Source organism: Camellia sinensis, chromosome 5, assembly GCF_055761805.1.
Source record: "Camellia sinensis isolate YWXY chromosome 5, ASM5576180v1, whole genome shotgun sequence".
In the NCBI taxonomy this organism is placed as follows: Eukaryota; Viridiplantae; Streptophyta; class Magnoliopsida; order Ericales; family Theaceae; genus Camellia; species Camellia sinensis.
In genome coordinates, this window is record NC_138965.1 from 32,134,148 (window position 1) to 32,146,773 (window position 12,626).

At 36.1% G+C, this 12,626-nt stretch overlaps 1 protein-coding gene across 2 annotated transcripts; it reads left to right on the forward strand.

Annotated features, from left to right (window-relative positions):
* Positions 1-234: 234 nt before the first annotated feature.
* Positions 235-9,944, forward strand: LOC114258966 (uncharacterized). 2 transcript variants are annotated; one of them, XM_082868524.1, is made up of 16 exons: positions 235-499; positions 1,276-1,551; positions 2,308-2,784; positions 2,887-3,105; positions 3,204-3,596; positions 3,983-4,012; positions 4,951-5,427; positions 5,530-5,748; positions 5,847-6,130; positions 6,313-6,400; positions 6,534-6,591; positions 7,175-7,313; positions 7,757-7,876; positions 8,014-8,161; positions 8,736-8,801; positions 9,041-9,944. In XM_082868524.1, exons 1-16 carry the CDS (start codon positions 481-483, stop codon positions 9,685-9,687), a joined length of 3,660 nt encoding a protein of 1,219 aa, XP_082724650.1. In that variant the 5' UTR covers positions 235-480; the 3' UTR covers positions 9,688-9,944. The 2 variants fall into 2 exon arrangements, with proteins under 2 accessions (XP_082724650.1, XP_082724651.1); XM_082868525.1 differs by lacking the exon at positions 3,983-4,012.
* Positions 9,945-12,626: the final 2,682 nt, after the last annotated feature.

Below are 12,626 nucleotides of genomic sequence, written 5' to 3' on the forward strand. Positions count from 1 at the left end.
TTTGTCAATTTTAATTAACGAAAACAAACGATATTGAAAATAAATCAAAAAAATTAAAATTAAAATTTTAAGATTTATTTTGTTATAAATTTTAAATAATGATGTTTTTTATATGTATTTTTATAATTACCAAAAAAATAAATACAAGAGACAGCTCCCTACTTGAACCCACAAAGTTTAGGACGAGGACGGTTGGTTTTATTTTAAAATTGCACGTACTGCTTGCGCTATGTTGTTGGCTTTAGAACTAAGCTACCATTTTCTCTCCTCCTCTTCTTCTCTCTCACAGTCTCTCTCTCTCACTCTCTCCTCTCTCTCTCTCTCTCTGCATATATATACACAGAGTGAGAGAGACACACACATTTTACTTCATGAATTGAATAACTTTTGTGGGTTTACATTTTAATAATCCATTCGACTCTCTCACTGTCGCAGAATAATATCTTGATTCCTCTTTGAATATCTCACCCTCAACTCAAGATGTTCGGGTCCACTACTCGTAAGTTGTTTCACTCAATCAATCTCCATTGTTTATCTATTGCATCCATGTATTAATACACAAATTTACATTTTTATTTTTATTTTACAATTTATTGTTAAAATTTTATACAAGGAATAGTTCTTGAGTATATGCCCAACTGTTTTGGACTAAATGTCTTCAATTTTATTATAGTTTTTATTTTAATTTGATTATATTTGCAGTTAATTCACATTTCTAATGTTGCATATGTTCTTGTTGCTTCCTTGGATGAAATGAACTGTTCATTGTGTTTTTGTTATTGTAATTTCGAAAATAAAAATAATGGAAATACCCCTGATATTTTTATAATAAAATATGGGTTTTTTTAGAACATTTTCTCCAAAACAGTTCTCAGAAAGAATTCTCAAAACAAGAGGTTTCTTTGTTTTCCCCAAAACGAAAACAAAAGACAGAAAGGCAAAACACAGATTCTGGTTTAAAATGATACATAGTTTTGAATTTTGAACTTGACATGCATGCAATTGTACTTAAAATAATGGTTTTATCCCCCTTCTTTGCCTCTTTTTTGGACTTTTTGATAGATTAATTTTTTATATTTCAACTAGATTCCTTATCTGGAAGTTGTGACACTAGTGAAAAAGCACTTTTAATGCAATCAGCAATCAGCAATCAATTTTCCTATAAATTATGCTCTCTCTCTAAATCTCTTTTTTGCACAATTGTGTTTGTTTGTTGATAAGTTCCTTGAAGAACTGTGTAATTGTTTACCATTTATTTTTGTTTTCTTATGGCAGCATTTGGGCAGTCATCTAATAGCCCATTTGGGTCCCCATCAGTTTCCGGGCAGAACGGCAATGCCAGTAATAATCAATTCATTCCTAAACCATGTGGGAGTACAACCTCTTTTGGTTCCCCTACAGGAGGATCAATGTTTTATGGAACTTCAACCAGTATCTTTGGAGCAAATTCTTCGTCTTCAGAGTCAACATCAACATTTGGTGCCCCGTTATATTCTGCTTTTGGTTCTTCTTCGGACCCTGCCTTTGGGAGCTCTTCATCGTCATTTGGTGGTTAGTACTTTAATAACATTGTTAACATTCTTTTAAATTTTGTTTGTTGTTGTTTTAAATTGTTTTCACTGAATTGGTTGTGATGAAAGTATGATAGGATAATTTGCTATAGCAATACTTTACCATATCATTTGCTTTGAATACACCATTCTTGGAAGACTTGCTGAGACAATGTCAAGAAGAGTTGAACAATCAGTAAATTCATACATTCTTGTCTAGATTGGAACTTGATGGCCGGCATGCTGACTTTGATCTTTCTGGCACTTCTTTTGGTTGGATGATGTACTGCATTTTTTTACTTTTTTTGGGACTAGAAACAAGATATGAGCTGATATTCAGTGTGTGGTTTGCTTGCTTTTTTCCTTCATGTGGCTATATTAGAATAGAAAAGTGATTTAAAAAAATATGACAAAGAGATGTTCTCTTCTTTATGAACTTGGCGGGGTTGTTTTGCTTCTTTTCTTTACGGCTATTTTAGAATAGAAAAATGATTAAAAACGACAAATAGATGTTTTTCTCTTCTTCCTTGTCTCAATTTCTTCCAATACACATCCCTGGTTTTCAATTGCCTCGTTGGCCGTTGCGATTGTTTTTTTCCCCCCTTCAGTGTATTATGGTATGAGCTTTTGTGATTATGTCAATTCTCTTTAAAAGTTATGGTACTATTTTTATTTCGTTAAAATTCCAGTTTTTCTGACTGCCCTTCTCTTGACTTTCTTAAGACTGAAAGCTTTTTCTCTTATGTCATATTTGTAGGACCTTCTACATTTGGACCGAAGCCTGTTTTTGGAGGATTTGCATCAAATCCTAATCAATCTAACTCATTTTGGAATTTGTTGCCACAAAACCAAACTACTTTTCAAAGCAGTCCATTTGGTTCACCTACTTCCTTTGGCGCATCAACCCAAAATTCATCTTGTTCTGCTCACTCCCCAGCCTTCGGTGCACCTATCAGCTCACATAATTGTGTTGCAGCTTTTGGATTTGGGACGGGTGGCGGTGCATTTGGTGCTGGCGCTCCAAACACATTGGAACCATCAAAGACATCTGTTTTTGGTGTATCAAAAGATTCTTCATTTGGAGCTTCAAGGAGCCCCACCTTTGGTACATCAAGCACCACAGGATTTGGTTTTGGTACCACTCCAACACTTGGGCAATCAACTTCAGCTTCTGGTAGCAGCAGCTTTTTTGGAACTGCTGTGTCTTCTTTTGGGGATCAGAATTCCTTCTTAGGTGCGTATTTACAATAGTTATTGCTGGTTACTCTATAATATCGTTACATATTTCTTTTGCTACCAATATGAATCATTATTATTATCTCAATCTATTTTGCAGGAGCCCAGTCCACGACACCAACATTTGGAACTACAGGCTTTAGACAGTCAGTTTTTTGCAGTCAACATGGACGAAGTAGAGTAGCAGCTTACACTACTACTGCTGAAGTAGATGACGGAAGTAGTGCTGCTAAACTGGAGTCCATTTCTGCCATGACCATTAACAAAGACAAAAGCCATGAAGAATTGAGGTGGGAGGACTATCTGTTTGGAGATAAAGGTATGTTTTCCTATTCACAAGGCTTCATCTATCTCTGTCAGCCTTCATTATTGAAATGGCTTGTACTGACTCTTCATCCTCGTTGATTCCAAATTCAGGCGGTCCCCATTGCATGGGTCAATCTGCAGGTGGAATTGGTGGTTCCACTGTACAGTCAAGGTCCTTTGATCCTTCACCCACATTGGCTCAGTCACCTGACAATCCATTCTATTCCTCAACCGCTTCAAATTCAGTTGGCCCCCAAACCTCTTCTACTCCATTTGCCCCCCAGTCCACAACTCCAACTTTTGAAACCACTGACTTTGGACATTTGGCTTTCAGCAGTCAACCTGGAGGAAGTAGAGTAGCAGCTTACACTGCAACTGCTGAAGTAGATGGCGCTGTTAGTACACAACATGCTGCTAAACTGCACTCCATTTCAGCTATGCCCATTAACAAAGATAAAAGTCATAAAGAATTTAGGTGGGAGGATTATCAGTCGGGAGATAAAGGTATGTGTTCTGAGTTTTTAACCAAACCCAAGTGGTTTGGATTCTTATTTCTCAGTCATGAGTTGTTTCAACTTATTTCTCAAACCGATGTTGTTTCATGGAGTCTTTTCAAATCACGACTTTAATCCCTAGAGTCTTGTGTTTTGAAAACATGACTTCAAAGACTTCTATAGTAAGTGTTTGAAAATATGATTTCAACCATAAAGTCATGTTTTCAAATCACGGCTTCAGGGAACAATGTGAGTTAGAGAATAAGTTGAAAACAACTTGTGATTGGGAAATAAGAGTCCATTTTCTTATGCACTTGTGGCTTCATTCGTCTTTGTCTGGCTTTGTTGTGGAAATGGCTTGTTCTGACTCTTCTTTCTCATTGATTCCAAATTCAGGAGGGCCCCATCGCATGAATCAATCTGCAGGTGGGATTGGCATTGGTGGTTCCACTATACACTCAAATCATATTTGTCCACCTACGTTGACTTAGTCATCTGTCAACACTGTCTGTTCCTTAACTGCTTCTAATCCATTTGCCCACCAAACCTCTTCTAATCCATTTGCCCCAACTGTTCCTGAATTCAGCTCATCGTTTTTTAACAAATCGCCGTCTGCAAACTCTTTTGGGACATCATCATTTCACACCTTCCCCATTTGTAATAGCACCTCAATTTGGACCATTGCCCTCTATCTTTAGTTCTACATCTTCATGATTTAACTCTGGTTTGACTTCTGTTGCCACACCGTCATCCCCATTAGTTCAGTCTGTTGCACCGTTTGCACATAATTTAAAAGTGTTGCTAAGTCCTCAAGTCAACCAAATAACTTCATTGCACCATCAACTGAATCTCAATTGGGTGGGGGAACTTGTTCTCAAGTACCCCATCTCAAGTATCTATGAGCAATCCAGTTGATATTCAGTGTGTGGTTTGCTTTGCTTTTTTCCTTCATGTGGCTATATTAGAATAGAAAAGTGATTAAAAAAATATGACAAAGAGATGTTCTCTTCTTTATGAACTTGGCGGGGTTGTTTTGCTTCTTTTCTTTACAGCTATTTTAGAATAGAAAAATGATAAAAAAACGACGAAGAGATGTTTTTCTCTTCTTCCTTGTCTCATTTGTTCCAATACACATCCCTGGTTTTCAATTGCCTCGTTGGCCGTTGCGATTGTCTTTTTCCCCCCCTTCAGTGTATTATGGTATGAGCTTTTGTGATTATGTCAATCTCTTTAAAAGTTGTATTATTTTTATTTCGTTAAAATTCCAGTGCCATTCTTATTTATTGGAATATGTCGTTTTTCTGACTGCCCTTCTCTTGATTTTCTTTAGACTGAAAGCTTTTTCTCTTATGTCATATTCGTAGGATCTTCTGCATTTGGACAGAAGCCTGTTTTTGGAGGATTTGCATCGAATCCTAATCAATCTAACTCATTTTGGAATTTGTTGCCACAAAACCAAACTACTTTTCAAAGCAGTCCATTTGGTTCATCTACTTCCTTTGGCGCATCAACCCAAAATTCATCTGGTTCTGCTCACTCCCCAGCCTTCGGTGCACCTACCAGCTCACATAATTGTGTTGCAGCTTTTGGATTTGGGACGGGTGGCGGTGCATTTGGTGCTGGCGCTCCAAACACATTGGAACCATCAAAGGCCTCTGTTTTTGGTGTATCAAAAGATTCTTCATTTGGAGCTTCAAGGAGCCCCACCTTTGGTACATCAAGCACCACAGGATTTGGTTTTGGTACCACTCCAACATTTGGGCAATCAACTTCAGCTTCTGGTAGCAGCAGCTTTTTTGGAACTGCTCTGTCTTCTTTTGGGGATCAGAATTCCTTCTTAGGTGGTTATTTACAATAGTTATTGGTGGTTACTCTATAATATGGTTACATATTTCTTTTGCTACAAATATGAATCATTATTATTTTCTCAATCTATTTTGCAGGAGCCCAGTCCACAACACCAACATTTGGAACTACAGGCTTTCGACAGTCAGTTTTTTGCAGTCAACATGGAGGAAGTAGAGTAGCAGCTTACACTGCTACTGCTGAAGTACATGATGGAAGAAGTGCTGCTAAACTGGAGTCCATTTCTGCCATGACCATTAACAAAGACAAAAGCCATGAAGAATTGAGGTGGGAGGACTATCTCTTTGGAGATAAAGGTATGTTTTCCTATGCACATGGCTTCATTTATCTCTGCCAGACTTCATTGTTGAAATGGCTTGTACTGACTCTTCGTCCTTGTTGATTCCAAATTCAGGCGGTCCCCATTGCATGGGTCAATCTGCAGGTGGAATTGGTGGTTCCACTGTACAGTCAAGGTCCTTTGATCCTTCACATACATTGGCTCAGTCACCTGACAATCCATTCTATTCCTCAATCGCTTCAATTTCAGTTGCCCCCCAAACCTCTTCTACTCCATTTGCCCCCCAGTCCACAACGCCAACTTTTGAAACCACAGGCTTTGGACATTTGGTTTTTGGCGGTCAACATGGAGGAAGTAGAGTAGCAGCTTACGCTGCAACTGCTGAAGTAGATGGCGCGGTTAATACACAATGACATCATAACCTTGTTGAATTTGGGTGTTATTTAACCCTATATTTAAAATCTTTTATGTGGTTCTTTTTCTTTTTTATGCTCTTTGTAGTGTAGATTTATATATTATGTCCCAGCTTTTGTAAACATGCTTATGAATATATTTTGTCATTTTACACTGTACAATGCAGCCTTCTTTCTCATCCCCTTTGCAGCCAACTCAATCAGCTCAGACAACAGATGCTTTTGCTAATAGAAAGTTTCCTCAGCCATCAGCAGGTAACTTTGATATGATTATTCAAATCTGTGTATTTTATTTTATTTTTTATTTTGTGTATGTGGATACAATCAATAGTTTTTAATAGTCTATTACAGGCATTTGTCATTTTATTTTTGATTTTTCTTTTGGAAGGTTTAAGTAGTGTCGTGGGCACTACAGGAGTTCTTGGTCAGAAAACCTTCAGTCAACCGTATGCTTCATCTCTAATTTGTTATGCTACTTGTCTCATTACTTTAAGCTAAAACTTAATAACTTTACAAGTGTTCTTTACCACATTGGAGTCAGAAATATATGCATTTGATAAGTACAAAGAGGTAAATTTTGCCTGCAATTAAAATTTGATAAGCACATCATGTCTATGGCTGGTGTGACTGTGTGCTTAACTGGTGATGCATGGATATATCATCAAAAATGGGTCTCTTGTTCATGTTTTACACAACATTTGAATAATCAAGGTGGTTTGTCTAACATGGATGCCACCATAATCACTGAATGCAAAATCTTAAAAAGGTTACATATAAATTGGAATTTTCCTCATTGTAAAATTATCAAGCAAAGGAAACAGACTTATTTATGTACCACCAAAAGTATGATTGACCGACTTCCTTGTAAAGTTAATGGAGTGATTACATTGGTACTAGACGTACTAATTTCCATGTTTAAAACTAAGAATGCAAGAGATTCTTCTATCATCTATGCCATACTTTGAGACATAAAGAAAGATTCTTCTATGTTCTTTCCACTGATTTTATGTCAAATTACATGTATCTCAGGTCTGCCACTCAGAGCAGTTTGGCATTGCAGCCAGCACCTAATGTGAGTCCTTTTGGAGCTTTACCTGCAATGCCTCCGCTGTCAATTGGTCACCCTGGATCGATACCCTCGATACAGTATGGAATTTCTAGCATGCCTGTAAGTCTTACACTTCTGAATCTTTATTACTGGATACAACAGAATGCTTTTTGTGAGGATGTAATGTAATTTTACTATCTTAATTATCAATTGTGGACAACAGAAGTTTTGCACCTTTTGGCGATTTTAATGAATATTTTCTCTATCAATTTTTTTCTTCTTAATTTTGAATTATGGACAACAAATATTAAATATCCAAAAAAATAATGTGGACATATGAATGAGTGTTAAATTTTGATGAGGTTATACAGCACTATTCAATTATGAATCATCCTGCAATCAAAGCAGGGCATTTGTCCATGCTTTTTGCAAATTTATGTATACAGAAAGGTGGTTATACTTTTATGCATCCAAACATACCACCTTCTATGAACTTTCTAGTCATAGTTGTTTATGTTGTAAATGATTTTTGTGCATGATAGAACATTCATTCTTCATAACAGGTGCTTGATAAGCCAGCTGCTCCTGTCAGAATGCCGTCCTTGCTGACATCTCGGCAGTTGTCTCAAAGTCGGATTAGGTTACCAGCTCGGAAATATGATCCTAAAAGTGATGGCCAAAAGGTGACTATTATTAAAAACACTCGTGTTTTATTTAGAACACAATATCTATTTCTTCCCCTCTTCACACACACACATGTTCAACCAAACCATGGAGATCTTTTACATTAATGCTTCTGTTGGCTAAATGATTTATGCAGGTGCCATTTTTCAGAAATGACGAAGAAATGACTACTACACCCAAGACAGATGCTCTGTTTGTTCCGAGGGAGAATCCAATAGCTACAGTTATGTCTAGCACAGAGAAAAGGTCTTCCCTGGTTGCTTCTCTTCATGTATATGAGAATGGTGAGTGCTACTTTCTTGTACAAAGCATTATAACATACTTTTTCTGGCACAAATTTGACATTTTCCAGCTCCTCCTCTTGCTTGGTATTATATTGAAGTAACACCAGATGTACAATTTACATCTCCAAAATAGAAGCTTCTTACTATCTCATCAGTTATCCAAATCTGCCTATTTTCATCACTGCTTTATCAATTATGTCACTTTGACATATACAAATATGTACTTATCATATTAGCAATCTTGCCATAGATGTAGTTATAGCTAAGGTATAATTCTGCTTAAATCTTGATATTTGTTAGTTTTAATTATCTTTCGGGCTAAAGTTTTGCATATCTAGGAGTTGAATATTCAATGGAGGGGAAGGAATATACTAAACTGTCTTGCGTTGGCATGATTTCTCTTCTTATTACACATGATTCTAGATACACTAGTGGCTTCTTGTGTTAAATTTTATTTATTTATTTTTTGTGTATCATAGTTTCTGTTTTTCTGCTGCATCATGGGTTTTTTTCTTTGGGAAAAGAGCACAACGTACCATCTTTAAAATTTTCAAATGATGCTATTGCCATTCAGGTAAAATCTCTGCAGAGGTGTTTGCACCTGCTTTGTTAAATGGTTCCATATGTCAGGATGAAGATGGTAAGTACTTGTTAGCCATTTAATGCACAAATTACTGTTTTCGTATTTATGCATTCTCTCTCACTCTCTCTCTCTCTCTCACACACACACACATTTAGAATGTTCCATGTGAGTGGTACTATATTTATTTATTTATTTATTTATTTTTCTTTCTTTGTAATCTGATGTTTTCATTTAGTACATTCCACACAATGGTATTGGGTTTGCTAATTTCTATCTTCTTTCCAACAATATCGCAGATAGTTTAGCTGAAAATAGCTCTGGCAAGGAGGGTTCTAGTTCTCTCAACTCCAATTACAAGCCTAATGGTGCACATAATTATAATGTCTCCCATAAAGGATCCTCCTTGCATATTAAAACCACAGGGTGCAAAGCTAGTGAGGCTACAATCCTGAAAGAACATGTGGCTAATGTTGAACCATTAATGCCACAACTTGCACGCTCTGAGTACTACACAAAACCTCAAATCCCGGAGTTGGCAATGAAGGAAAGGGCTGAGCCCGGATTCTGCTCTCATGTGAAGGATTTCGTGGTTGGACGTCACGGCTATGGCAACATCAAATTTCTGGGAGAGACAGATGTTTGGAGGCTTGATCTTGATTCGCTTGTACAGTTTAATACCCGTGAAGTGGTTGTCTATATGGATGAGAAAAAGAAACCCCCAGTGGGGCAAGGTCTCAACAAGGCTGCAGAGGTCACCCTTTATAATGTCAAATGTATCGACAAGAAGACGGGGAAAGAGTACATAAATGGACCGAACGTTGATAAGTACAGAGGGATGCTAATCAAGAAGGCAACAGAACAAGGTGCCGAGTTTGTGTCTTATGACCCTGTAGAAGGGGAGTGGAAATTCAGGGTCAAGCACTTCAGCCAATACAAATTTTGACTTGACAATGAACGGGGCAGGGGTTAGTTTTGAGTCTTTTTGACATTGACTTTTTTCTGATTACTGATGCAAGATGTTGATAATTTTTTCAGTTTGATGATATAGATTTGCAGAGAAGGCTATGGTGTTGTTTTGTTTTGGTATGGTAGCATGGTCTTGTTTTCTATATTTGTTTTAGAGTATGCACTTGATACTTTGGGTCTGTAAATTGCTATAGTTCAATGGGTAAATTACCTGGCATTTAGTTGGTTTCTTTATGTTTTGGCCATGGCATTTAGTTGTTTGCTGTTGCTATTTTCTTATTGTATTTTATTTTATTTTAATGAAATTCCAAGAATTAGAACACACCCACCCACCAATAATAATAATAAATAAATAAAAACATAAAAAAATATGTTTGTGTTTATTTTGAATGTGAATTGAGTTACACTTGAAATAATATCTTAACGGACTCTTCAATCTGAATCGGATTGGAGAGAGTTGTCAGGTTTCCGTGGGCTCACCATGGAGCCCGCATCAATAATTCGGATCGTTCAATGTGTAAAACTTGTCGAGTGCCTTATCCTTGTAAAAAATCACGTTGATCGGATATTGATAGTCACTGGCCATATCACATTTCTAGTAACGGTAAATATAATTTTAAAAATAAGTTCTTGATAGAAATTTGATATTATCAAATGGCTATCGATATCTGATTAAAGTGATATTTTGTAAGGATAAAATACTCGACAAGTTTGACATATTGAACGGTTTGGATTATCTATGCAACACTTGTGGCGGACCCACATAGGCCTAGCAACACTCTCCAGTTGGGCCTAACTGGAGATCTGAACCAAACGATGAATTTTATGTGCTCTTTCTATGAGCATTATTATTAGTATTCTATTTACATATTTATTATTGTTATTATTTCTTCATTTTGTTTTTATTTTTTATTTTTTGGTGGAATGGACTATCAGTTACTAAAAGATCCCTTACTTTATTTCATCTTATCTTTTTTTTCTTATTTCCTTTCACAAATTACTCAATAAATTCAATTGTTAATTTGTAATGAATAAATCAAAAACTCAGACAGTAGTTAACTCAGAAACAGATGTTAGTTTTTGTGGTTGTATTTACTATTAGAATTGATTTTACTTATGTGAATGTTTCATTTGTTCGAGTGAAAAATATTTTTTAAAAATTATTTTTGCATTTTCTGTTATCAATAGAAAACAAGTCTATTTGGGTATAAAATATTTTTTTCACTATTAAAAGGTGAAAAATATTTTCCGAACTATATCACGGCTACAATCACTGTCACCATCATCGCTGCCACCACTTCCACCACCCAACAATCACTGCCATGACCATCTCTACCTCATTACTACCACCACACCACTACTATCGCCACCGCTGCCGCCGCCGCCACCGTCGCTACCACACCACTACCGCCAGTACCACACCCAACACCTCCACTTCTGTAACGCCCTGAAAATAATAATAACTGATAATTCTCACAACTCTCAACAGATATGCAGAAGCCTGCCAAATCCCAACCATCCAGAAGTCGTTCACATCTCCGAATTCAAAACTGTCATTCATTCATTGATATTCTTTAAACAGTACAAGAGACGTCACATGCATTAATGCATTTATCAATCCTAAATCATGAATCTATAACATGTGATAGATGTACAAAAATAGTAGCAAATAAATACAAGTTTATGCCCTACATGCTAAAAGTTTCCAAGACTTCGTTTGGTTACAACAAAGTGGGTCAAACCCAATACAAGAAAAACCCTAGGCTTGTACAAAATAGAAATGAGTGTTCAGTTCCAATGTCCTCCCAAGCTATCTCCTTGATGGAAGCATATCATCAGCACCTGAAAGTTTGTTTTCAAATAGGGTGAGTTAAAACCCAATAAAAATAATTTTAGTGATCTGTATGATGCTTAACAATGCCATATGGTGAATGCACAAGGATGCTATTACCAAAACATGCATTTTCGCTTTTTAAAACTATGTTATGACGGAGTGTAAATCACAATTAGTATTTTTTTTTTCCTCAAAATAGAAAATATGGCAGTAAATACACACATTAGAAATCTCTAGATACGTATTTGTAAGTAGACTAAAAAAGTACTACCAAAGCCATTTCACCGACAACTAACAAGAAGGAAGGCATCTTAACCGCACATGTTTTTGGATTTTTTTCAAGGACACATAGGTTAACTTAATTAATCATAACCACACCCCCTAATTAGATTTACCAAGGTATTCACCAATTTTTCTCAAAATAATGCTTTTCAATGCATAAGTATAAAACCAATGTTCAAATTGAATACATAAGTGATTGGATTCCAATTAACCTAGTTCACAAGCAATTTCTACAACAAGCAATGCTATCATCTATCGATAGCCAAAACAGATATCTCTATCTAAAATAAAGATTTCAAGAGACAAATATAATTTTCATGACTTCAACATACAACAATCATATGTTCAAACTAACCTTTTTCCAACTCAAACCAAACCATAATATTTTCCAAAGATTTCATCATTTCCCTTTGTGTTCCAAACCAAGAATCATCAAGGGTTTCCATAAAACCAAAACAAATATTTCTTACAACATTTTCCATTTTAAAACAATTTCTTCAATTCCAAATATCATAAACAATTCTGACAATATTTCAAAGAAACACATCCCAAAACTCCACTTTGTGAATCAATTCAAACCCCTAATCAAATCCAAAGTCTAGTTCAATCAACTAACACATAATGAAAGTAAGTAACATTAAAACCAGCAAAGAAATTTTTATCTCAAAATTAGAAGAAAAGAGGAACAAAACCCCAAAATTGACAAAGACGAAACTCAAACTTTTTCAGATTAAAACGGTCCTCTCCTCGAGCTCTACCTTTAATCACAACACACTATGGTGACAAGATTTACGGATTGA

Excerpts from the sequence above, each read along its gene's own strand:
- LOC114258966 (XM_082868524.1), top strand. Across the intron at positions 3,597-3,982 it reads TTATCAGTCGGGAGATAAAG|GAGGGCCCCATCGCATGAAT; the intron begins GTATGTGTTCTG and ends TTCCAAATTCAG. Across the intron at positions 8,162-8,735 it reads TCTTCATGTATATGAGAATG|GTAAAATCTCTGCAGAGGTG; the intron begins GTGAGTGCTACT and ends ATTGCCATTCAG.